Source organism: Phragmites australis, chromosome 1 (genome assembly GCF_958298935.1).
Source record: "Phragmites australis chromosome 1, lpPhrAust1.1, whole genome shotgun sequence".
NCBI classification, from domain to species: domain Eukaryota; kingdom Viridiplantae; phylum Streptophyta; class Magnoliopsida; order Poales; family Poaceae; genus Phragmites; species Phragmites australis.
Genome location: NC_084921.1, coordinates 46094552 through 46119305, shown reverse-complemented (window position 1 = coordinate 46119305; position 24754 = coordinate 46094552). Strand labels below are relative to the sequence as shown.

At 42.7% G+C, this 24754-nt stretch overlaps 6 protein-coding genes and 1 long non-coding RNA gene across 10 annotated transcripts; 1 reads left to right on the top strand and 6 right to left on the bottom strand.

Annotated features, from left to right (window-relative positions):
- The first annotated feature begins 253 nt into the window (after positions 1 to 253).
- Positions 254 to 3930, top strand: LOC133922567 (uncharacterized). Its single transcript, XM_062367951.1, has 2 exons — positions 254 to 768; positions 2504 to 3930. The coding sequence occupies exons 1-2, from the start codon at positions 705 to 707 to the stop codon at positions 3454 to 3456; spliced, it is 1017 nt and encodes a 338-aa protein (XP_062223935.1). The 5' UTR covers positions 254 to 704; the 3' UTR covers positions 3457 to 3930.
- Positions 3931 to 4267: 337 nt separating this feature from the next.
- On the bottom strand, positions 4268 to 6374 carry LOC133922544 (probable F-box protein At5g04010). Of its 4 annotated transcripts, XM_062367923.1 has the most exons (4): positions 5466 to 6370; positions 5053 to 5187; positions 4800 to 4896; positions 4268 to 4710 (listed from the first exon to the last, which is right to left on the bottom strand). In XM_062367923.1, exons 1-3 carry the CDS (start codon positions 6192 to 6194, stop codon positions 4882 to 4884), a joined length of 879 nt encoding a protein of 292 aa, XP_062223907.1. In that variant the 5' UTR covers positions 6195 to 6370; the 3' UTR covers positions 4268 to 4710; positions 4800 to 4881. The 4 variants fall into 4 exon arrangements, with proteins under 4 accessions (XP_062223907.1, XP_062223899.1, XP_062223916.1 ...); XM_062367915.1 differs by lacking the exon at positions 4800 to 4896 and having other exon boundaries at positions 5466 to 6374; XM_062367932.1 differs by having other exon boundaries at positions 4268 to 4896; positions 5466 to 6371.
- A 579-nt stretch (positions 6375 to 6953) lies between these two features.
- Positions 6954 to 7845, bottom strand: LOC133890068 (uncharacterized). The gene is made up of 2 exons (XM_062330512.1): positions 7326 to 7845; positions 6954 to 7211 (listed from the first exon to the last, which is right to left on the bottom strand). Exons 1-2 carry the CDS (start codon positions 7651 to 7653, stop codon positions 7183 to 7185), a joined length of 357 nt encoding a protein of 118 aa, XP_062186496.1. The 5' UTR covers positions 7654 to 7845; the 3' UTR covers positions 6954 to 7182.
- A 228-nt stretch (positions 7846 to 8073) lies between these two features.
- LOC133890063 (uncharacterized) lies at positions 8074 to 9757 on the bottom strand. The gene is made up of 3 exons (XR_009903989.1): positions 9633 to 9757; positions 9302 to 9361; positions 8074 to 8373 (listed from the first exon to the last, which is right to left on the bottom strand). It is a non-coding gene; the product is annotated as an uncharacterized LOC133890063 (long non-coding RNA).
- A 4190-nt stretch (positions 9758 to 13947) lies between these two features.
- LOC133890053 (uncharacterized) lies at positions 13948 to 14433 on the bottom strand. Its single transcript, XM_062330495.1, has 2 exons — positions 14099 to 14433; positions 13948 to 14008 (listed from the first exon to the last, which is right to left on the bottom strand). Exons 1-2 carry the CDS (start codon positions 14409 to 14411, stop codon positions 13986 to 13988), a joined length of 336 nt encoding a protein of 111 aa, XP_062186479.1. The 5' UTR covers positions 14412 to 14433; the 3' UTR covers positions 13948 to 13985.
- Positions 14434 to 14917: 484 nt separating this feature from the next.
- On the bottom strand, positions 14918 to 15917 carry LOC133890042 (uncharacterized). The gene is made up of 2 exons (XM_062330486.1): positions 15494 to 15917; positions 14918 to 15117 (listed from the first exon to the last, which is right to left on the bottom strand). Exons 1-2 carry the CDS (start codon positions 15828 to 15830, stop codon positions 15089 to 15091), a joined length of 366 nt encoding a protein of 121 aa, XP_062186470.1. The 5' UTR covers positions 15831 to 15917; the 3' UTR covers positions 14918 to 15088.
- A 1055-nt stretch (positions 15918 to 16972) lies between these two features.
- Positions 16973 to 23827, bottom strand: LOC133885351 (probable inactive purple acid phosphatase 27). Its single transcript, XM_062325054.1, has 8 exons — positions 23771 to 23827; positions 19633 to 19715; positions 19341 to 19527; positions 19180 to 19247; positions 18224 to 18287; positions 17917 to 18108; positions 17655 to 17746; positions 16973 to 17054 (listed from the first exon to the last, which is right to left on the bottom strand). The coding sequence occupies exons 1-8, from the start codon at positions 23825 to 23827 to the stop codon at positions 16973 to 16975; spliced, it is 825 nt and encodes a 274-aa protein (XP_062181038.1).
- Positions 23828 to 24754: the final 927 nt, after the last annotated feature.

Below are 24754 nucleotides of genomic sequence, written 5' to 3'. Positions count from 1 at the left end.
TTATTGATGGTGATTCCATATTTAATCGTTCAAATAACGTTTGTAATTTGATCTTTTAAAAAGATTTTATTTACATCCAAAAAAATTAGAATTGAATTAGATTCTATCAAATTTAATTCTATACGGAATTAGAATTAAAATTTAATTACTGGAATCAAATTCATTTCGTAGGATCCAAACGATCCTAAAATAAATACAGGCGAACGTAAGAAGCACACCAGCGCCAGGAGTTACAGGCGTCGCTTCGTTTCTTCCCGCAAAAAAGGGGCAAACGCGCGATAAAAATCCTTTCTTTTCCTCCCTTTTTTAGTCCCCCGCCCTCCCTTCCTCTCCTCGGCTCCGGCTGCGAGCGAAACCAACGACACCCCCAAACCGGCAAAACGTCTCCTCTCTTCCTCGCCCACCGCCCACCGCCCGCCTCCCTCTCGCCGGTCGTGCTCGCGCGTCGGTTTCGCCGCTGGATCGGCTCGTTCCCGCTCCCGCCGACCGCTTTAGCCGCCGACTAAACCGGGCCCGCCCGTTTCCGGGGGGCGGCAACCTGTGCCTTCCGGATCGCCCTGCGGGACGCGTCCTGTTCGCGCGCTCTGGGGTTCCGGCCCCGTCGTGGAGCGATTCCTGTGGTGGGGAGCGAGCGAGCGCCTTACCCGCGTGCTCTGGAGGTGGGGACGTGGGGTTGAGCGAGGGGAGCTTCTCAGCGGCCGTCCATGGCTGAGAGGCGGCCGATCTACAGGAAGCTTGGCAAGCCCCGGCGGCCGCCGCGCTCTGACGGTGCGTTCCTTGGTCGTTGTCCGTCCTGTTTACTAGCCTTACTATTTACGCTTTGCTTGCTTGCTTTTGGTTTGGTTTGGTTTGGGTTGGATGGGTCGCGCCGTTCCTCGGTTCTTGGGGTGGTTTCCTTTCTTGGAATTTTACAGTTGACATGTAAAATGTGTCCAGATTGCCCGATTGAGTAGCGAATCTCCCCCCTTTTTTTCTTGATCCATGTGTCCCTGGCAATGTTGGCACGAGGTGACGGTTCGCGTAAAACTGGCTCTCATGTCAGTATGTGCTGCCGTTTTTGGTGATGGGTGTGGCAGTGCGGGTAGGTACATTCTCTTGGAGGATGTAGTTCTGTTGAGAAAATGACGTGCGGGGGTATGGATTATTTTCAGGTAATTTACTATGAATTGACAGTATTGATTGAGAAATTGCACTGAGTTGTTTATGTGTGCCACCTGTACCACCATGAATTCACCCTGGGTTGTTTATTTGCATATTATGGTACTTTTTTCTGAAGCTCTGGTAATAATTTCGATGGGCTAGTTGATGAGTTCCTTGAGTGCTGGATCATTTCATCTTCTAGTGCGTACTCTTAAGGAGAAACTATTCCATTTTTGCAAGATTGCTGATATAATAGCGCACTTTGCTAAATTGGGACACTATTGGGTTGAAATATTAAATGACATTACAACATTTTGGAACCTTGTGACTGGGTAGTGGTGAACCGTTCATCTGCACACCTGCACCCCCTGGCAGAGCTTGAGTAGGAAATGAATTAATATCTGTTGGAACTTGAAACTACAGATTTGGACGGATTCTTTATAATCTCCCCCATTTTCATCTCATGATCTTATTCTTAACCTAAATTTTCATCGTACCTTTAAAAAATACTATATATGTCTTGTCTGACATCAAGATTTCAGAAAGGTGCTACAATTTGATACTGGTTTGATCCATATTGTGATTTGTGAGCAAAGTTATGTGAAGATGAGGCCATTTTTGTTTGAATTTTTGAACATGCATGTCATGCTAAAAAATTAATGGAATTTAGCACTTTCGAGCCAAATCGATTGGGAAAAGCTACTCAACTTACTTTGATCTCTAGGACTGACCTAAGCTGAACCTGTAATCACTACTCGGTTTTGGAGATGCTTTACAGTTCTATAAGCGCTACATATTTGTTGTGCGATCTACTCCCTCTGTTCAAGAATGTAAGACATATTTTGTTTCGAAAAAGTCAAACTTCATAAGTTTTGACCGACAATTAGTACTATGCAAAATTTGTTTCAATAGATTTTTATTTCGAAGTACTTTTAATATGATGTTGATTTTATACCGATTGACAACATATTATAAGAGAAATTAACGGTCAAAGTTTACTTTTGATGATTTTTTTCAAAACAAAATATGCCAACTTACATTCTTTAACAGAGGGAGGAGTTTTTTTTGTCATCTCAAAATTTGTGTTTGCTCACAATGTTTTGCTAGCATTTAACAAAAGTATCCCTATCCTTTTTCCTTTTGTTTGCATAAATTACTGCCTGCTATATTGTTGGTGCCCTACTTATTTCGTTCTGTTATTTGTTGCTGCCTTATTACTGTTTTAGTGTTTTTCCTGATTAGTATTCTTACATTCCAAGCCCAGTATTGTGATGCTGTAACTCTAGGAGCAAACAGAGGTTCTTTTTCTCTGCATAGATTAGTTCTATGTGCTCATAAGTCATGATTTATGTGCTATTTTCAGACGGTGGACATTTCTCAGTTCCTTTATGGGAGAAGAAATTTTGCACTGATGCCTGTGCTATCCCCTGGGGTAAATTGTGTGAGACCAAGAGATTGATGTCACTGTACAAAAATGTAGCTGACTGGGATGATTCAGCTGCATTAAAAGCTTTTGAGGATGCCAAGGCCCGCTTCTGTTGTTTATATCATGGCCAACCTTGTGATATCCCTTTGCCTGATCCAAACATGTATATTGACATGGTCAACCCAGATGAACGTCTTGATCCTGAATTGGTGGCTGATCTTGAGAGGTCACGCCGACCTGTTCCCAATGTTGTTCCCGATGGCTGGGACTCCTTTATTTTCACAGACAAGCCAGTTCCTGTTACAGGATGGGGTGACATGGAGACAAGCAATACTCCTGTCCAGCAGCTCTCTGTAAACTGGGACAATCATTTGGAACGGCCCATTGAAGCAAATTGCAAGCAAATTTCAGTAAATTTGGATTGTTATGTCAAGCAACCTGCTGAAACAATTGTTCAGCAAAGCTCAGGCAATTGGGACATGTACATGGAACAGCAAGGTCACACCAGCAGCTGGAGGGAGGAGACCAATCCCTGCATCACCAATTGGAACATGAAGGATGACTCCCCGGATGCATGGAAACATGATAAAGGTTGGGGTTCTGCAGCTACTCAGACCGATTCAAGGGATAACCATAGAGATAGCTATGATGTGCCTGACAGCCAGGGCATGTCATATGGACACTGGAGAAGGCGAAACAATGATCCAGGCAGAAGGAACAGCAGGAATAGAGATAGGGGAGGCCCCATTAGCGCAAAACCCATGAAATCAAAGTATCACGCAGATGAGCACAGAGGCGCAAATAATGACTGGAGGTATTGCCGAGTTAGAAATAACATGCATTACTCTTATGAGCATGCTGGTTATGCCAAGCAGTCGCTAGCTATGTGAGTAAGAAGGGGCTTGCAGCATTGAGAGAAGATGTCAAGATCCCCTCTCTGTCGGGCACTTATTAGCTTTGGAGGTGTCATTTTACACCAGTAATAGAAATGGTGGACATCTTCGGATGAGGTAAAACAGAGCTAGCAGAGAATCCTGTAGTTTGTTTCTTCTTCTTAGAGATGAAGAATTGTGTAGGTTATGTTCCCTCCATGAAGTTGCTGTAGATAGTACTGACTCCCTAGTCCCAACTTAGTGACGGTTTTCCTGAGCCATTGGCCCCGTTGTGTGTGTGTATATGTCTCAGTAGCTTTGGTTTACTGGCTGTATTGCAGCTTCAGTGTTGCAGTTGTGAGAATGAAGGTGGTACCTGTTTAATTATTTCTTCCAAGGCGGTACAAAAAAGTATTTTGTACTGATTTGAAGTTAGGATGCTTTTTTTCTGATGGCAGGAATAACATCTTGTTCTCCTGTCTTGTTCATATACCTATCATGCTTTGCTGGCAAATGCTGCAATTTTCCTTGTTAATCTCTTTTACCCGTTTCCTGTGCACTGCTCTGTGTTCTACAAAGAAGAGGACATGATCTGAAAGTAATTCAATTGAGATGGTGCTAGTCCTGTGTGATATAGCAAATGATTCAGAGGGTATTCGATGCTGGATCCTTGGCTTGGGTGGACTTTTTACGGAGATTGCTTTCGGTGCCAATTGCCGAGTCCTGCGCCGCTTGAGCTGGGCGCGCTGTACGTCTGTATCTGGCTAGGCTATCGTCTGGTATACAAGACCAGAGTTGTGCAGAGAGCTCCATGAATTCGTGATCAATGTAAGTTTAATGTGTGCATAATAAAGGTATGCTAAGTATAACACAGATCGTTCCTTGTCAAGAAACGTATAGCACCGTGTACATTCGTGACACAAACTTGTGCCGCAGACACGCACGAGGTACCTCAAGAACGACATAGACTAATATCGCTCTAGATAGACATCCATTTACGTCCAAGAACGCAACGTGATCAGATACCTCCACAGGAGGCTACGCGAACTATCACCACCTGAATTTGAATAGTCTCAGCCTGGATAAGCAAATCTTCTTCAAGCCTTTTTTATCGAGGATGATTCTGCGTAGCTTGGCCCCTTCATGCTACAGTTATCATAGTTGGGAGTCGCATCGGCGCCTACAGCTTCAGTACAAGTCCAATTGGACTATGATCGCTGAACGACACGTCTGGCAGAATGTAAGAATCATGGACCTTGTCGGCAATAAACCCTGACGCAAGAAAGCAATCCAATCACAAACCTGTTAAGAACTAAAGGGGAAAACAGGTAACTTTACATTTCCAATAAGAAAAGAAAGACCTTTAAAAGCTTGGAAAAGAAGCGGTAGTTCTTTTTGTCTTCTACGAAAAACCTCCTAGGCTCCCTCTCCCTCCCTCCTAGTTTAACAAACTTTAAGCTGGAAAGATATTATTACTATTAGCGGGTTGTTACACACAATACGTAATCTGTAATATGCTGTTCCTTCACTCTCAAAAAAGGAAGCACAACAAATGCAAAAACGATAACGTTTATGAAGTTAAGTAGCTCGCCAATCACCAACACAGTGCTGTACCTTTGTTAGTAATGCGCTGATTTTCACCCCAGAAGGTGTAGGCCACAACATTCGGATGTTGTTTTCGGAAAGTATTGATAAGGCCTTTGCTAGAAAAGTTTCTCTCAGATGACTCCCTCTCTTCAATTGTGAAACCTGCAGACACGGTTTTTGCCTTATTTTTTTTAATTTTTTAATTTTAGCTATTATTTTTATAATTTTCCAGTAAAACAATATTATTATAAAAAAATCGAAGTCGATGAGCCTCGTCTGCATCCGCCGCTGTTTCACCACCTTCCCTTTAACATACAATACTCTCACATCACTGAAGAAAGACGTGCATTTTTACAACTTCACCAGAGGAAATGCTGCAGGTATCTAAGCCCCTCGTCGACGCTCAGGTACCTACATTCGCACATCACCCCGAGCCTCACCTTCTCCACCAACTTCTCCTCCCCGGTCAATTCCACGACCACCTCCGCCTCCAGCCTCGCGCCACCGCAGCCCGGAGCGGGGAGCCTCGCCGCGACCCCCGCGTCCCCTCTGCCGCCAAATCTGATGGCGCCCGCCGCCCTTGCCGCCGGCACCTTGGCGTCCATCATCAAGACCGCCGCAGGCGCGATCCCGCGGTGCGCCGTCCGCACCGCTGTCCACATGACGCGCCAGTCCCCCGACCCGATCACCGCGTTCCGGTCGCTCAGGTCAACCCCGAACAGAAACAGTCCGTCGGCGTTCTTGACATCGCCGGCCTCGTCGGCGGAGACCGCGAAGGACAGGATGTTCTTCCCACCGGCCGTGAAGATGTCGACGGCGAACGCGACGTCGGCGAGAGCGAGGCGCGGGGAGGGGAGAGCCCGGGAGCGGGAGGACGCGGACCGGAACAGCGCGAAGAGGAGGCGGTGCGGGGAGGAGGAGCACTGCCGGTCGCTGGCGGCGCCGTCACTGTCGGGGAGCTGGCGGAGGAGGCCGAGCGCTGCGGGGTAGTGCGACCGGCAGAGCCGCGCCCAGAGGTAGTCTGCTGCGAAGGCGGCGTGCCAGGAGGTGGAGACGCAGGAGGCCGCCGCGAGGGACGCGGCGTCGAGGAAGGGCGCGACGAGGGGGAGCGCCACCCATGGAGGAGGGGACGGCGCCGCCGGCATTGCTGTTGCCTCGCCCTCGCGCATCTCAGGTTGGTGCTGGAGTGCTGGATTCCTTGGCGTCTCAGCTTACAGACTGATCCGTGCGCGTCACGGCGTGGGTGAGTGCGGTGTGGTTATATGTATCCACGGCGCGCGCGTACGCATGTAGGAGTGCTGCAGCCTGCAAGGGACGCGGGGAAGGAACGGCTTGCGGTGGGAGGAGACTGGGCGCGGGTGGTGTGTGCGTGCGGGTGGAGCACACGTGGTCGGGGAGGATTACGGGGGCGCGGCGTGCGCGCGGCGCGTGGCGCACGAGGTGATGCTTTCGAACGGAGCGTGCCGCGAGGGGCGAGCCACGGTGCCACGCCAGCTTCCAGACGGGGCGCCGGGCCGGGTCGCGATTTCGGAAGCGGTCCGTTTGGGGCTAGGTAGGTAATACGAGATTCGAGAGGGACAGACGGCGCATCCAAAGCGGTTCGTTCGGGTGTCTAGCACTTGGTTGGCCCAACAATTAGCGCAGGCCTTCTGGATAGTTTTTTTAGTTTTTCTTTAAAAAATTACAAGCTATTTAAACGGCTGACTTCTATCTCTAACTTTCGATGACTTTTTATTAACCGAGAAAACGGTTATGATTAAAATAAATTAAAAGCTGAAAAATAGATTTTGACTAGCTTTTCTAGCATTTGATTATATAAAAAAACTAAAAATTTATTATAAAAACCAACAACCAAAATTCAACAAACGCAATCGTTTACTCAGCTAACCGAAAGCTCCAAAACCACATCCTATCTAAACAGACCCTTAGATGACAATGGCGCTCGTGTTTCTTTTGCAGCCTATGATCATGCATCACACTTCAAAGTTTCAGACGTAGACACCTCAGAAAATTACTTGATAAATTTTTTATTCTCAACAGGACCTCACAGATTGCATAGCAACAACGTCGGTAAAAGCAGATATCTCAGACTCTCTCTCTTACATGATCCAGCAATTCATTCCCCTCTTACAAAGTAAAAGAACACAGTCCATCCAATTACTGGCCTTTAGGAGGAATGGTGTAGCCTGCAAAAGAACCCAAAAAATAATTCAACACATGCTAGATTCGATTCATAACCACACACAAACACTGAAACACATCGTGCGTTACTTAAAAACTTAAATAAATATCACATTCACTTCCACACTTGGTGCCAGGCGTGAACGGCCTCTTGCAGTAGTCGGCGACGTACACGACCTTCGCCATGCTTATGATCTCCTCGATGCCCTCGTCGACCTTGGAGCACAGGCATGGAACATCCACCTTCTGGTACGTATCGCAGCACGCCTGTGATGGCGTCTCCTTGGGGTCATCCGGAGGCATAACATACAGCACGCACCGCGGGATGAGGGCAAAGAGATCCAAGTCGCAACTGGCCTTGGTGCCTATGGTGGCTGGTCTCGCGCTGGCTGCTATCACAACCACTGTGAAGGTGAGGACCAAGAACAAACCAGAATTTCTTGCCATGGTTGCGAATCTACTTTGCAGGCTCTTTGTGTTAAATGATCGATAGCTCGGCGAGTTCTGTGGCTTGGGTGCAGTGTTTTGAGTGAGAAGGATGAGTTTATATAGATTTGTTGTAGGAGTAAACAATTTGTATGAGAATCCAATGTCTAGTGTATTCAAGAAATGCAAGATGCATATATTAATTAGAAATATTGAGATATCTTTCAAGATATGAAAGATGTACGTATATTAATTAGAAATATTGAGATGTCTTTGAGCACGGATACGTTGGAATCATTTATTGTTTTTAAAAATATTTTTAATATAAATACTTTCGCAAAAGTCAACAAGGATAAAGATGCAAATTATAGTTATGGTATACATACAACGAATGCATATTTATTTATTAAATATTTGTATATTTATTAATAATATGGAGACATCTTTTGGTAGTTCAATAAATCTATCTACTTCTCATCTTCAATCTCCCCATCGGCTGGTTTGGGGTTGAGAGGAATTCCAGGGTATTCAGAAACGGCACCATTTCGGATGTAGGTCTGGTGACACAATATCAAACTAGGCTGATTTTAGTGTTTGGTCATAGCAAAGGAGATACATGCAACAGTAGCTACACTACTAGGGCCTGGAAGGCGTCGATCCCTTGCAACAAACTATCTCGCAACAGAAACTTGATCCTCTGCTTTGTCCATTGGTCAGCAGGCAACAAATTAAGAATAAAATCTACAAACAATATGAGGCTTTTTTAGATATCTTGAATAGGGAGCATAACATACGTAGTAACAATAAAACTAAATTGATTGTAAAGCCTAACACATTCTAAAAATTTGTCACACAAACTAAAGAAACATGGTTGCATGAGTCTTCTATTTAGATGGAACCAGTGTCAATAATTGCCTGCAATATAATGTGCATACAATAATGCATAGATAAAGTTGATATAATACAATGCAGAACACATAAATGAGAGGCATCACAAATAATAGTTAGAAACATCATACTTCGTTCAGACTTCTATAATTGATGTTCAGACAAAGTAATTGAACTGCATCTGTGTTTAATTAGGCCGTCTGATCGTCAAGGTTTCAAAACCAGAGGGAGTACATATTTTGCTACGCAAAATTTTCTGAAAGAGAAGGATTAACAAACCATATGTTTATTTAGCTCCAGATCATATTACGTACCATATTACCATAAAGCCCAAAGAGAAAATCATTTCTAGTATGTAGCTTTTGACTATAGGGCGTGGGAAAATGATTGCTAAAATTCAAAATCTTTTGCTCAAGGCTGTGAGGCAACAAATATGGCAGTTGTAGGATTGTGATCATGTATCCAACCTTAATTTAATTGGCATAGCTAAAGAAAAATGCTTGATAAATTTGGCATATAACATTTTTAATGAAAACGAACACGATATGTTCTGAAACATTCTTAGACAGAGTCCATTGTCTCATGACATTAGAAAAAGGGAAGACAAACCAAGTAGTAGGTTTGCTTTGTGTCCTAGTAAACTAAGAAGTAGTTTATGAAGCACATTCGACTTGCAAGATTCTTGGGCATGATACATTGCCTCGTAACATTAGGAAAAATGAAAACGGCTTTCTGGTATGCGCAAAATAAAAGGCATTGCAGTGCATAAACACATACATACCATATTTCCTCAGGACTAAGGAAGATACATCTCATAAACTGTAGACCATGTCAGAAGACCCTGGTAAAAAAAAAATCCATTAGAACCTAGATATCCCATTCTGCTGTCATTTTTTCCCCTTTAGATCTTTACAGAATAAGCAGACGTCCTGCTCATCCCAAACCCAAGAATCAATCATGATATCCACTGAGGTGATTTTCTAATTGAAGCCTAATCTGACTTCATCAATGACACCTTTATTTTCTTTCAACAAAAAATTGCAGGTCATTGCAAAACAGCCTCGATAGCAAAAGATGGATTTGTTATGCTCTAAGTAAAGATGGATTTGTACCTTGAGCCTATTGGAGCACGTTTGCTTGATGGATTTGTACCAAAAACATAAAGTATATGGCATCCGCAAGACCCCTCCTGATGTGAGGTAAAGAGGTTATTTACTAACTCTGACTAAATTGAATGGAATCCTGAAGGAATTTGGAAACAAAAGGATATGATTAGAGAAGGATTTCCATTTCACAACAGGGCAATATGACAACAAATCAACAATTATGTACTTAATCAAATCCTTGTCCTGCACAAAATACGTTCCAACATATTGATACATGGATTTACGAAACCGCTTTGTGCAGGCAAAAGTGTAGCTTAAGAAAATCATGCTGGAGAAAACAACATTGTCTGAATGTCCAAAAACATTCAAGCTTCAAAGGCAGGAGGAGGAACACCACTTACGAGAGGATATCTTAAGGATGCATGAGGCCGAACTTTAGAGACGCGAGGAACTAGTTCAGAAGCGCCAAACTCTCATGCGTTGTTAAGAAGAAGAGGGGCGTGAAACAACACGTGAGAGAAAGAGAAATATCACTGATCCACACAGTAGAATCCATGTCCTATCCCTGGTATTGTAATATTTAGAACCACGTACCACAAACTATGTATTAAATCGCTCGCTTCTACTTTCCTCGTCCAATTAATCCACCTTTTAAAATATATCTGGAATTTCTATTCCACATTGGTAAGCCATGTAGACATGTCGCCTTTTGGAAGGGTGACAGGTTCATATCATCCTTCTAACAGGTAACATGAGTATAGATCTAATTCAAAATGAACTAATATATTTGTAATTTTTGGATTTATGAAATATAGATATAAAAATCCACCTGTTGTGGGAAGGCCTAGGCAGCAATTTAAGGTCCAAAATGAGTTGGGCTTTTATTTGGCCCAGGTTGAACCGTGTCCGACCCAACCCCACTGTCACGTTTACCTTTTTGACATTCAGAACAAACTATGAACAGGATTTTTCACATTCAGAACAAGCTCAGATCACTCATAAGTATGTCTCATACAATACACAAAATAATATTTAGAGGATAATCCAGCAGACAAACTATGAGCCTGTTTGAAAGACTTACAGCTCTTAGATTACTATAGGATTTAGATCTTGTTTGATAGTGTTTCAACTGCTAGCTCTACCTTTAGATTTGGAGTTTGTAGAATAAAGTTAATTGGTTTAGATCTCTATATTTAGTCTAAAGCGGGAACAAAATAGTTCACTCAAATATAAACATGTCATTATATATATATATATATATATATATAAATAAACTAGTTTATATTTTCGGAGTACATACTCACTACTATGATATATGTCGGAGGATGAACTTCTCAAGCGGGGATCCTGAGGGACCCCTTTAACATTCGGTCGGGGGCTGATTCTGGATCTACCTCGTACATGGATTAAATGCGAATAAGTGAGATCTAGGCGGGACGGATGATCGTCGGCTAGTGAGAGTAAATGCACAAGGGATTTTTAGATAGGTTCGGGCCGCCCGGAGCGTAATACCCTACTTCTGTGTGTATGCTATTAATGCTCTGGGAATACTTTTCTCTGGATCTCTGTGTTACAAGGTTTTTTATCTAAGTCTAGAGCTTCGGTCTTCAAGTGCCGATCTCTCTGAGCTTCTACTCGGCTTGTTCGACCTTGTAAGACTTCTAAAACTTGTTCTAACTTCTACCTCCGCCTCTCTCTTCTCTGGAGTGCATCCTCCCCCTTTTATCCTGTTGGGGGAGGCTTGGCGTGCCCAGAAAGGAGGGCACGAGTCCCTATGAGCCATAAATAGAAAGCAACCATCATGTGGCTGCAGTTTGATGTTACAAGGGGTTGAAAATGTGTTCTCGGTCGGTCTTGTCGCCCATTATGTCTAACTTTAGCAGCTGCAGTGGGGAGGATCCACCGAGCAGCCGCCGAACTGCCCCGTGTGCCCACCCGGTCGGAGCAGGTCTGACACAGCAGGGGGGCAGGCAATATGCCTCGAGCCTAGCGATGATATCTTCAAGCCGTTTCCCTTATGGACCCCGCAGGGTGACGTGCGATGGAACCCGTCGCATTAAATATCCCCACACCCCTTGCCAGGCGGTAGCAGGGACTGACGTACTCAGTACGACAGGCGTGGGGGGGAGTGGTTGTAAGTGACAGGCCACACTCCCTCTTAAATGCAGCATCGGACCTTCCACCGATTGACACCTCATCGTCACCCTCTCCCGGAACTGCCCCTTCTCGGCCCTCGGGGAGATGGTCCTCGAGGGAAGGCGCCATGTGGCATTCTGTTGTCATGTCCTCGGGACTCGGGGACCATTGCTTCCCCTGTCACCGACAATATACTACATAAATAAACTGATATACTCTTTTATCACTATGAGTATACTTATATACTCATACTAAAATACTCCAATGTGAACTATATGAATTTTTTTTTAAAAGAAGTACATCATTTTTAATAAATTTTGATAATACCTTCATATTTGTACATAAAATATAATATACTAAAAAAAGTACAAACCACCTAAAAATATATAGGTACCACTTGGATGATCTTATATACTCATGTACTCTATGTACATATCATTATCACATAAGATACTTCCTATGTTATAAGATACGTATGTAGTAGTACATACTTCCGAGAGTATCAAATATCCTATATATATATATATATATATCAAATTTGGACGGCCCAATGGCACCTGTAAGCGAAACTTAAAATCTGAACCTAATCGAACCTATTTTTTATCCGACCTATCAGATCTGTGAACGGAAAATAAAACTTGAATTCAAACCCATCAGACACATAACCTGCAGGTACCTAACCTATAGATTGAATTGACATCCTTAAATTTTATACAAGTTTATAAGTTTATATCTCTCTTAAAATAACAATCCTTGGTCACATGTTTTCTTCTTGAATGCGACTACACAGAGGAGGTCGACCGACGTATATAGGTATCCTCGTGGATTTTTTTAAGGAACGGGCTGAACTTTATTGATAACTAAAAGTTACATTCCACCCCTTGCAAGGGGATCCTGATAAAAAAAGAAAATTATATTAAAACCCTCGATAGGTCCTCCGTAGCATCTTTCTCCTAAGCGACTTCGAGACCATCGAACAACTTCGACCCTCCTCAAACTGCCACGCCGAAGTTTGACTAAGAGGAGCGTCTAGAACGTAGCCGGAAGTCGAATACTAAACCGATGGAGACACATCAAATTTTTTAAACACCACATGAGACAATCTGACCTTCGAATCACTGAACACACAGGCAATGATAAACGGCCGTCGACCAAATCTCCGCTGGGGTAGACAGGATCTGGAACCTCCAGCATAAATTCCGCCGCTGATGGCCCAAAAGTCACTCCCTTGCCAACGAAACAAAGTCTGCAGACAAGGTAACCAAAACACCCAAAAAGGGGATGAAACCCCAACCCATCCTTATCAGGTTATAGCAATCTTAGAACTCACCAATGAAATGTAAAAGCAGCACTATCACCAGAGAGAACCAAAGAAGATAAACCTCAACTGACAGCCAGCCGTGGGAAAAAGAACCCTAACCTATTTAAATCTACTCTACTCCAACCACTAGGAAACAGAAACTATAGCAAAATACTACTAACCACCGAGGAGGAGGGGCTAGGCCACCCTCCTACTCTGATGCCGATTGCATGTCAAAGGCGAGGGGGCCAGCCAAGAAAGTCTTCTGCCTCGAGTTGCCTCTTTCGCCTCCGCCTCCCCCTCTGGATATCCTCGTGGATGGGTAGCGGGGATTTTGCCTCACAGACCGTGTTTGGACAGACAGCCCAGCCCACCAGATAAGCACGTTGCACCTGCCCGTTTACCCATGACGAACCCACGCGCAGCGTCCAGCGTGGGCGTGCGACGGGAGCTATACATCCGCATACACGACGTATAGTATTCCCGAGCTAAACACCAACATAACATGGCCAAACTTGCAATTTGTGGCGATATTCAACCAAACAGGCCCACTGGGAGATTATGTTCATTGTACAAGCGTATAAATGGTTGGTCATCATATCTTGGAACAAGCAAAACGCTGGCCAAATATTTATTCTTTTATTAAGGAAAAAAAACTGACCAAATCAATTCATGGGTACAAGAAAACAAGTGAGCAAACACATACTTTGAGTGGAAATCTTTATTAGTTCACCGTATTTCTGATACATCACTGGATCTGTCACCCCCACTGCAACCACACTCCCTACAAATTGCTTAACATAGATAAGTCTCGATACAACATCAGGTCTTGCACATGTCTGAACGGTTCAAGGCAGTTGAGATCTAAAAAGTAGATCCAGCAATTCCCCTCCTGTCTGACTGATAGACCATCAACCAACGGTTTATTGGCCTGGAACAGTGTAGCCTGCAAAATCAATCCAGGACGAAATAAATTTCACAAAGCTCGTAACATATTTTCAAAAGATGTCTCTAAATATTAGCGTGAAACACTTACTTCCGCACTGAGAGCCAGGCTGCAGTGGCTTCTTGCAATAGTCGGCAACGTACACAACCTTGTCCATGCACACCAGCTTCTCAATCTCCTTGGTGACCTTATAGCATAAGCACGGGACATTTGCCTTCTGGATCACACCACAACAACCATCTGAAGGGGGTATCTTTGTGTTTGCAGGGAACATCACATATTGCTTGCATTCATAGACCATGTTCCTGAAGTCGTCGTTGCAGCCGTCATCGGCCTGGGTGCCCACAATGGCCATGGCTACCACAAAAGCGAGGACAGAGAACAAGCCCAGGAGTTTTGCCATGACTATATCTGCTAGTAGTGGGCCTCTGTTGGATGCGAGTGTTCTGAGGATCGTACTTGAGTTTATATAGATGTGCTGAGTGAAGGTTAATTCACTCCTATTTTGCTACATGTCCATGTTGTCCACTCGATATAAAATCAATGGTGCTGATCCATGTGGGGACAAGGCACAGGGACAAGTGTCAATATTAGATAAGTGTCACCATTGGTGCTACTGAGTAGACAAGTGTCATAACTCGTGTTACTATATAGATAAGTGGCAAAACTGGTACTACTACATAGACAACTGTTATAATTAATACGAATTAATACTACTATATAGACTAGTGACAAAATTGATACTACTACATAGACAACTGTTATAATTAATACTACTATATAGACAAGTGGTAAAATTGGTACTACTACATAAACAACAGTTAGAATTGATACTACTGAATAGAAAAGTGTTAAAACTGCTGCAATAAGCCTTATCTCATTTCACATACAACAAAATATATGCTTGGTTCACTCATAAATATGTTTCATACATGTAATGCTTACAAATTCATTCAGGAGACAGTCTGATCGCACAGACTATCTCTTGGCGGACAGACAAACACAGAGGATGACAATACATAAGCAAAATGTAGGAAAATAGCATCCATAATCGTCTTGATAGACACATGCACACGAGCATTAAGCGAGCGAACCAGGGACGTGATAGCCTGCAAAAAACAAGCACAACAGTCATAAGTTATGAGTATACTTTACCAAGGCCAATAGATTATATATGTGCGTGGAGTGTATTTATGCTTCCAATTACGGAACAAGGACTTATACTTCAATCATTCCAATGCCATGGCATGCTGGGAAAGTAAAAAAGAAAAAAATGCCCTCATGTGCACTGTTATTGGATTTGTGCTCAGATTCGCACATTGCACATGAGCACTGGGTGTGGTATCAGCATGAGGGCTTGGAAAAAGAAACTGCGTCCATTGTATGCTGGCTAGGTAGCTACTTCCACAATATTGTGCTTGTGATCATTGTTCAACCATGCATCCAACTGAATATTCAGGTGTGGTATACTGCTACTGAACTTACTTCCGCAGTTGGATCCTGGCTGGAGGGGCCTCTTGCAGTAGTTGGTGACGTACACGACCTTGTCCATGCAGAGGACCGTCTCGACCGTCGGGGTGACCTTGGAACAGAGGCACGGTATGTTCGCTCTCTGGATCACGGCGCAGCAGGCCTCCGACGGCTGGATCTTGGGATTCGCCGGGAACTTTATGTAGTCCTGGCAGTTGGCTATAAGGTCACTCAGTTCCTGGTCGCAGTTGCCCGCCGGTGGCGCGTCGTCGGCCGTCGCCGCCGGCCTCGCTGCCGCCACGGCCATCGTGAAGCTAAGGAGAACCACGCACGCGAGAAACAGCCTTGCCATGGTAAGTATATATCGGTCAGTTGCAGCCGGTTGCTACGGGCTAGCTTCTGCTGCTGCAACTGTCAGATTGCAGCAGTGGCCTGCTACTGCTAGCTTGGAGTGTGGTTTGCCGAATGGGATGGTTGGGCTTATTTGTAGCAGTGGATTGCATGCCATATGCATTGGTTTTACCACAAGTTCAGCCGTCCAGTTCTGGCAAAACACAGACCGGAGCAATAAAAAAGGCGTCACAGCCGATGATCACACTTCACTCCAATATGGACGCTCGATATCTCATCGATGCTTTGGTACCTCTCCATGCTAGCTAGTATACCATGCATGCATGAATGCATTTCAAGGTTTCAGTTATAATATTGTGAAATATAGTTGAGTATTTTCTTTTTCAAAAAATATAGTTGAGTATTATATTCTGCTTAATTTCAAAGGAAGTGAAGAATATCCACCATGAACAGAAAATCCGTCGTCTATCCAAAGTAAATTTCTGAAATTGACACTAACCTGTTGTTGCAACTCTGAACATAAATACAAATTAAAAGGTAAAATGGTGGCGTCCAGATGACGGAAGATCTGCTATATTTACAAGGCTTCCAATATCTTCACTGGATATATTAGGAGACATGCTGTAGCTTTCGCAACATTTTTTATCAGCTGGACAATCGAGCTGCATCGGTGTATATTATGCAGTGCTTAGATGTTGCCGTATTGGTTTAGCATACTTGATGTCAAAACAAAATTCAGTGCACTACTTTCAATGATTGATTGTATAGATAGCTGTGTCACGGTATCGATAAATTCATGAGTTGTGTCCCCTATGTATGACAGAAGCACCGGCAAACATCACTCTAATTCCAAAAACATCTAATGAAATATTTGTAAATTGCTAATTTTCCATCAAATCAAATGCAATGCAGTTATAATAACCTTATACACAGGTAACAAGAAACTAGAGTCAAAATATTACGTAGAAGAAGGTGGAACTATTGATGTAAAAATGTCATAATAGCCATATACACAGGTAACTGTAGAGTATAAAGTATGCACTGATGTGTAATTCAGCACCAATTTAGAGCATAATAAAAATAAAAGGAAGTAAAAATAAAAGGAAGTAACTCCAATTTCATCATCTTTTCCATGAGCTGCACCTACCGTGGAATTGTCAAGTTCCGTAGCTTCCGTGCCGGAGCTCGCTTCACAATTCTAAACTGGTCGTGAACCTCCATCGTGCTTTTCCTCGAATACATAGGAGACCTGCACGTATTTGTATTAAGAAGAGAAAGATACAGTCTTTAAAGACGACGTTAGAGGGTCTAGTTAAATGATCATACAAAACACGCAATCACACTAATACAAAAGGAAAACAACCGTAGGACCGAACATCGGCGTCAGCTAAAAAACCGAGCTCCAACAATGCAGCCTAGCTAAGAGGATGAATAATTTCGTCACGCCGACGGTGCACCATCGTTCGGTGTCCTCCCAAATTAAAGCCAATAAGCAGTCGGATGAGATGCGATGACCGTTGAAGATGATGACAACTAGATGCGCCAACAAGTTAGAAGAATGAGTTCAGGCCTTTACGGAGTTCCTCATCCATCGTACTTGAGCTTACAAACTGAAAGAAAACAGAGTAACAGTTGTTCAGACTCGCAAATGTTGAACCATTTAGAAATATCAAAATGATGCTTTTCCATATCTTTTGGAAGTTAGTTATGTTATAACTCTTGTGTTGATAATGAAAATTTCTTTATACAGCCACTTCCTTTCTGTGAAGTACTATTTCGAAGATGCAAAAAGAGAGAAAAAAAGATAGAAAAAAGGTAAAAAAACACAAAACTGACCTGAACCAGCATATCAGCTCTCGTGGCATGCACCCTGGCATACCCGAACTCTGAAACCCTCGATAACCTCCACTTCGCCCACTAAATATTTGGAAATCAAAATAAGATTGTCATCAATTCAGGATTATCAGTTCCCAATTGTCTCTCAAATCCTAACGTTCTTCGAATAACTTTTTACACCCTAGTAATTCTAGATTATGCACTACTTGCTTCGGAGAACATATAAAAAGACTTGTTATTATAACTCTTACTACAATCTTAGGGAAGTTGTCCAAGCTGAACCCTCCTGCTCCAACAATGGCATGAACTGGCGCGGTATAGTTGCTGTTGTCATAAGTATCGATTCCACTTGCATCCTTCTTTGGCATTCCTTTGCATTTGCCCTGGTATACCGCACAAGTCCTCTCGTAGTTGTGTACATGGCCGAAGAAAACCAAATCCACCTACTTACCCCCAAACCAAAACATGTCACTACAGTCTGTATTTTGATCACATGACCATTTCTTTTCACAACAATGTGGTGCAGTCTACTTTAAATTTTGCAGCGTGATTTCTTACGTGGTATTTGAGCAAGAATGGTTTGAGGGGTACGCCGACATGAGATGAATAAATCGGTCTATGCCTGTAATTTTCATTGAAGTACCAGGTGATATTATCTAAAAGATACAGAAAGAAAAGAGGACTTTTACGGTACACAATACTACTAGTAGAATGACACTAGTATTAGTTAGGGTATTATTGTAAATGGACAATTAATTGATAGTTTTTAGGGTTGACTGATGATCATGATCTTGGAGCAGGTTCTTGTCAATTCTGCGGGTTGAATGCTCGCAACGGACGACGAACGCCGTGATCAAGCGGTGGACAACGGTGACTAAGCTCATCGGGAAAGGCCGTCGTCGCCATGCGAAGGCAGCTGTACGCGCAGAATTCAGGTGCCTTCGACAGTTTCAGGGACGAATACTTACTGGCCATCTCAGAGAACCGCATCTTGATCATTCTCGAGTTTGCGGATGGATTCACCGGTGTCGCATCGCACGAGAAGCTCTTATACATCCTTAGCATGTACGAGGCTCTAAGCGATGCTGCTCCCGACCTCCTGATCTTGTTCTGCGGGGTGTGCAAGGAGCTCATCTTTGAGAAGACGCAGGATATCCTCACCAAATTGGCTGACGCGACTTAGACTATGATCAGTGGTCTCATGGCTAAGATCCGAAGTGATTGTTCGCACACGCCGATGAGGAAGCCTGTCATTCCTTTTCTTTCCAATATTGTCCTCATACTAGTCATATTACTCCTAAATACTACTTATACTATTGGTATGAAAGAACACTAGTATTAACAGATCTGGACCGTTGGATGTCTAATACTAGTGTCATTGTACTAGTTGTATTATGTACCGTAAAAGTCCTCAAAGAAGAAGCTCAGGTTGCAAAAAAATTTTTTGGGGCTGGCATGATCTGTCTGTAGCCAAGCTATTTTCAAAAGAAATACGAGTGTATGATGTAACTCACCCAATGAAGATTACCCATGGTGTCCTCGATCTATCGACCAATGACAAATCTTCATTCATCCAATTGTACTACTCAAACAACAATTTTTTCAGAGAAACGAGGCATAGATTTCCAAGTCTGAAACATAAAAGGAAAAGTTGCAATTTATTAGGAGTATATACCTGCTCCGACTTCTCCGACCACTCATGCTCGGTTGACATCACAATGAAGTGAACGCTCCCATGCTCGATTGAATACCATGGCTTATCCTTACTGACAGCAGGAATGGGGAAGTAGGACTCGTATGCGACTCCACATTCACCACCTGAATCTGGGGTCACATACAAAGATTCAGCCTCTGCATAATCCCTGAGGAAGACCACACCAGTTCATGTTAATGATGGTGCAAGTCACAATGCAAATTCACCGTTGTTCTGATTACACTGGAGTTTAAGATTGGAAAGCAGCAGTCACCTTTCGTGATTACCAATGGCGGTCATGTACGAAACTTGAGAAGCGAGTTTTGTGATGAGATGAAGGAAGAAGTCAACGAGAAACTAACTTGAAATGTGTCTTGATTTATATATGATGACTGATTCATAACGTTTTTGATTTAATTTATCGAGTTGTTGATTGTTTAAGTTTAGTTTAAGCATTGATTATGGACTAACTGTAGTTAGAGTTGGAGAAATATATTTACTTGTCTCATAGTGTATATGTAACGATGCAATTTGGCGGTCGACTGTGGATGATCGGAGCCACGCAGGTGCTTGGTGCCGGATGGTTAAAGAGGCCGAGTAGAGTCAAGGGTGATCCTACATGTATACGTGGAGATCAAACAAAGTATGAAACAGAAAGTAAAGACGTTGTGTTGATAAAGTCAAGCGAAAAGGACGTCGGTGCAAGTGACAAGGCGGCCTGAGCGATCGGGAGCGGGAGAGACTACCGACGGTCAGAACGTAAGATAGAATACACGTGTCGACATCAGAGCACTTGCTTAAGGTGTAAGCAAGTGACGAGTCACACTTTGAGAAATATGCAGAGGATTTTATTGTTGGGCCTTAAAGCCGTGGGAGGATTGGAGGAGTATGATCGTGAAGCTTGGGTTGAGACGAAGCTAAGTCGTGAAGGCGTCGCCGCCGTTCTATGGACGAAGTAAGAAATAGACCAAAATATCCTTGATGGTAGGTAGACTGTACTATGAGATAGAGGTATTTTAGTAACAAGTTAGGAAACTTAGGGATCAAATTTTCTAAGCATATAAATAGAGAGGTAGAGCTATGGAAAAAGTTTAACTAGTCATTTTGAGCCTTTGTGTCATCTATTTGAGAGTCTTGTGCTAGGGTTTTAGAGAAGAGGATGAAGAGTGTTTAGCCTATGTGTTAGATGTGAGATTTTGTATGTAAAATCTTTGTAATCTGTCTAAAATAAGATTGATCTTTGCAAGAAATACTCTCATTTACTCTGCAAAATCAGATGTGATCATTGGGAGGAAATTTGACACATAGCTCCATTGGTGCAGCTGGAGGTAATGGATGCTTCAGGTTGTGGTTCCCTGAAGAGTATAGACTCCGAATCATTTGACCGTATGATTTCGCTAAAGGTCCTTGGCCTTTCTACAACTTGCATCAGTTTCTTGACCTCAATTCCAGCATCTATGGAGCTTCACCACCTCAATCTACAGGGTTGCCCATTTCTGAGGTCTGAGCTCCCTTATGGGTTTCAAAAAGTGGTGCTGTGCGGAACCTGCAGCTTGGCAGCATTGAAGATCTAGCAGATTGGATGGGCATGATGTGGTTACCTTGTGGATTGACTTTCCAGCTGTCTGATAGGGTTGGGATGAAAGTATCACTTGATGTTGACGGGGATAGTATAGCTTACGTTTATACGAGTGATGCCTATTTATTTAAATGCTTGGAAAAAGATTCACCGCTATGGTTTAATTGTTTTCAGAAGTTTCAGATTGTCATCGCCCCTTTGATGGATGACCAAACTATGGCCACTGATGGCCAAGTAATGAAGACAGATTCCATCTTTCAGAATTCCTACTTTAGGACAAAGCACTTCACACATTCCATTGACCCCGAGAGATATCTGGAGATAAATGGTACTATTGGTGTTCCTTTGGGTCTTGATGATATTCTTTATCACTGTAGGATCGAGAGTGATGATTAGAAAGGTGTGAATAGATGTCTTAATAAATTTTTTATGAAATAGATGACCTTCATCTATTTGATTACCCAACGTATCTCTAGAAGAGAATCACAATAAAGCGTAACACAAACACGCAACGAAAAATCTTCACCCAACACAGAAGTTCCAGGGGTTTTGGAGAATTGTCCGGAGAATGTGGAGATTCCGAAGTTGAGTCCGGAGGTTCTAGATTTTGCAGAAAAATGAACAAAAAATTAAAAACTAAACTTGAAGATCCAATAAGAAGTGGATCTCATAGTTGGAATAGAGCATATTGTCTCAATAAATTAATCTATGACTCAACCTCATACAAATCTCGGATCTTGAGAAGAATTATTAAAAGATCAAAGATGATCACCGGATGAAGATGTTCCCTAGGTTGATGATCTAGATACAAGAGAACTCAAGACCCTCTTATATACATGAGTATATAAGATTTATGCATCTAGCAATAAGAGGAATAACTTCACTAGATGAAAAAGATCACTGCTCAAAGGTAAAAACGAAATCAACTTGAAAAAGCAAAAACTTGTAATGAAAACAAGGGAACCAAAAGTAGAAGACTAGAAGAAGATGAGTATGAGCATATACAAGAGAAATATCTTCATTAAGCACAGAGGTCAGTCCTATTTTTGACAGATTACAAAGATTTCTCTCATAAAAGCTCTAATCTATTACAAAGGCTAAGCCTACGCTATCATCTACTCCAAAACCTATCTCTATGCACTCAAATGGCTAGCTCATCTTCTCTCAACAGTCCTACCCCTCTATTTATAGGCTAGGGATGTGTCTTAGCCTTTATGTTTCCTTGTTCCTAAAATATTCCTCACCGGTAATGCACTCCTACCTACCACCTGAGTATTTTTGTCCATTTTTCGCTCTGTCCATCGAACGGTTACAGCTTCTTCACGACTTAGTTTCGTCTCAACGCAAGCTTTGTGACGATACCACGTGACCCTTCAATCCTTCTATGGTTTTGTGGCCAAATTACGAAATCCTAGCACGTTTTTAAATTGTGACTAGTTGTTGTCACTTGCTTTGCCTCAAGCAAGTGCTCCGATGTCAACGCGTGTACTTCGTCTTGCGATCTTGATCGCCAGCAAGTCTCTTCCGCTACTGATCTCTCGAGTTACCGTGTCACTTGTATTGGTACCTCTTTGCTTGACTTTGTCAACACACCGCATTCATCATCCTTCATCCCATGTCTTGCTCGACATCTATCTATACTACTAGGATCATCATGACTCCGTCCGATCTCCTCGATCGTCTGACACCAAACTCTCAACTTAGTGCCAATCATCTAGTCGTCGACTGACAAGTTGCATCCATCATCTGCACATCATAAGACAAGTAAATATATATCTTCAACTCCAACTCCAGTTAATCCATAATTAAAATACTCAATTGAAATCTCAAATCAATTCAAAATACTTTCAAAAGGTTCCAATACATAGAAGAAGCTCAGAACTAAAAACACTATTTACCATTGCTGAAAACATTGTTTAAGTGCGAACTCTCTGCCAAAATATTCGGACACTCCACAAAAGTGTGGATTCTTCGCAAAAATATACGGATACTCCGCAAAAGTGTGGACTCTCTACAAAAATATATACTATGTAAATCCCAGTTAACTCCAATTTTGCGGATTATCTGAACAAATGTATGGACCCTCCGCATATCCCAGGCAATCGAAAATTTTACAAAACAAATTGACAACCTTATCAATCATTCATTGTATATAAATCAAGGCATATTTCAACTAGTTTTCTCAATCACGCTGAGCTGATATCATTAAAGAGATTAACAATGACTACCCAATGTTTTGATCTGAATATTAAAAGTATGAAAGCAGTAAGAGAACTCTGGATAGAGAATTGTGAAGAGCTGGAGTCTTCTCACACCAGACAAAGTCCAGGCATTGTCTGCAGTGGGCAGCTTGCACAAGCTATGGATCTCCAACATACAGAATCTGTCATCCTTCTGCGAAGGAGTGAAAGATGTGACTAGTTTCAGCTGTATGAAGCATTTGCTTCTCGATTGCTGTCCAAATCTCGCATGTCTTTTTCCTTCGGCACTACGCATTCCAAATCTTGAAATGTTGCATATCAGGTTTTGCGACAATTTGGAGAGGGTGCTTGACACCTCTGTCTTAGGAGAGGACAATCTTCGAAGGTTGCAGTCGCTGCAACTGTGGGAGCTTCCTGAGCTAACCTCTGTGTGTAGTGGAGAGTCTTGCCATTGCTGAAGAAACTCGAGGTGAGAGGTTGTGCAAAACTGCGGAAAATCCCGGTTGGTGTGAATGGAAATAGGCCGTTTATCACTACAATAATAGGTGAAAATTTGTGGTGGGACAATTTAATATGGGATGACGAAAGCATTAAACGTTGGTTTCTGTTCAGAAATTGGGGGCCCTTGCTACCTCATCTTGCAACTGAAGGATGAAGACACCTCCATCGGTATCTGGTAGTCTCTCCATGGCTTCTCAAAGGGACATATTTTTGTGTTAGACTGTGTAATTTCAATTGTTCGCCTTCCCTTATGTCATGCCTTGTACAGTTTTCTGAAGTGATGTTCTAGCAAAAGTACACTTTTGTGGCTATACCTTAGTCTGTAATAACACAAAGCAAACTGAGTTTGGCTCGCCATGTTGCTATATATTTGCAAGTATTTTGCTATATATTTTGTCCAAATCAAAGAAAGAATGCGAAGTGTTTTGCAGATATTGCAACTTCTACTGCACCTCGTTCACCGTGAACAGATTGATCAGGAGGAATATACGAAAATTCTTTCAAGGTTTCCTTGTTCACTTGTTCCTTGCTTGAAGCTACCTGAGATCTGAATGCATCACGTGTTTATACGATCTGCTGTTCAACATATCATGGCAGTATGGCACAGCGCTCTCTCTGTGCTCATCACGTAGGAGGTGACACGGCGTCGTCTTCGCGCACTTCCATAGCGATTCCACGTTACGAGGGATCGGATAAGAAACCTTCTCAGCTTGTACAAGGCTTCGGCGTTCACCTTCCGCTTGGATTGGTGAATGCTTCCCCGTTTCGAGCCTTTTGGCTTGCATCTGTTGGTTCACTAGAGATGTTTATTTCTCCCGAAGAAAGTCAGTCTTAGTTACACAAACGTCCTATAAGTTGAATAGTTGTATTTAACACCCACATCCTCGAGGAAATTTTAATGCCTTTTTCTCTTCTCAAATTCACGTGTTTTTTGCTTACACTTCATCCAAACGATCATTCCTATAATTTTCTTTTGTAAGTCATAATTTCAGTTGATTTTTTTTTTTGCAAAATACTTAACTACACATCTCAATAAAACCCTAACATGTATGTTGCTGCCTTGCAGTCGCCTGTCTTCCTGCATCGGCTATTCAAGCTGTGCAAGTGCAATCCAC

What these genes read in the sequence shown, in the direction of transcription:
- LOC133922544 (XM_062367915.1), bottom strand. Translation starts at nt 6,194, where the DNA reads ATGCGCGAGGGCGAGGCAACAGCAATGCCGGCGGCGCCGTCCCCTCCT. An exon ending in AGGAGAAGTTGGTGGAGAAG is followed by an intron (nt 5,188 to 5,465) that starts GTGAGGCTCGGG and finishes CCGTGTCTGCAG; the next exon opens with GTTTCACAATTGAAGAGAGG. An exon ending in TCAGCGCATTACTAACAAAG is followed by an intron (nt 4,711 to 5,052) that starts GTACAGCACTGT and finishes TTCTTGCGTCAG; the next exon opens with GGTTTATTGCCGACAAGGTC.
- LOC133890053 (XM_062330495.1), bottom strand. Translation starts at nt 14,411, where the DNA reads ATGGCAAAACTCCTGGGCTTGTTCTCTGTCCTCGCTTTTGTGGTAGCC. An exon ending in GCCTGGCTCTCAGTGCGGAA is followed by an intron (nt 14,009 to 14,098) that starts GTAAGTGTTTCA and finishes TTGATTTTGCAG; the next exon opens with GCTACACTGTTCCAGGCCAA.
- LOC133922567 (XM_062367951.1), top strand. Translation starts at nt 705, where the DNA reads ATGGCTGAGAGGCGGCCGATCTACAGGAAGCTTGGCAAGCCCCGGCGG. An exon ending in GCGGCCGCCGCGCTCTGACG is followed by an intron (nt 769 to 2,503) that starts GTGCGTTCCTTG and finishes TGCTATTTTCAG; the next exon opens with ACGGTGGACATTTCTCAGTT.
- LOC133885351 (XM_062325054.1), bottom strand. Translation starts at nt 23,827, where the DNA reads ATGGAGAGACTACCAGATACCGATGGAGGTGTCTTCATCCTTCAGTTG. An exon ending in GCCATTGGTAATCACGAAAG is followed by an intron (nt 19,528 to 19,632) that starts GTGACTGCTGCT and finishes GGTCTTCCTCAG; the next exon opens with GGATTATGCAGAGGCTGAAT. An exon ending in CCATGGGTAATCTTCATTGG is followed by an intron (nt 18,288 to 19,179) that starts GTGAGTTACATC and finishes TGAAAATTACAG; the next exon opens with GCATAGACCGATTTATTCAT.
- LOC133890042 (XM_062330486.1), bottom strand. Translation starts at nt 15,830, where the DNA reads ATGGCAAGGCTGTTTCTCGCGTGCGTGGTTCTCCTTAGCTTCACGATG. An exon ending in GCCAGGATCCAACTGCGGAA is followed by an intron (nt 15,118 to 15,493) that starts GTAAGTTCAGTA and finishes TGTTTTTTGCAG; the next exon opens with GCTATCACGTCCCTGGTTCG.
- LOC133890068 (XM_062330512.1), bottom strand. Translation starts at nt 7,653, where the DNA reads ATGGCAAGAAATTCTGGTTTGTTCTTGGTCCTCACCTTCACAGTGGTT. An exon ending in GCCTGGCACCAAGTGTGGAA is followed by an intron (nt 7,212 to 7,325) that starts GTGAATGTGATA and finishes GTTCTTTTGCAG; the next exon opens with GCTACACCATTCCTCCTAAA.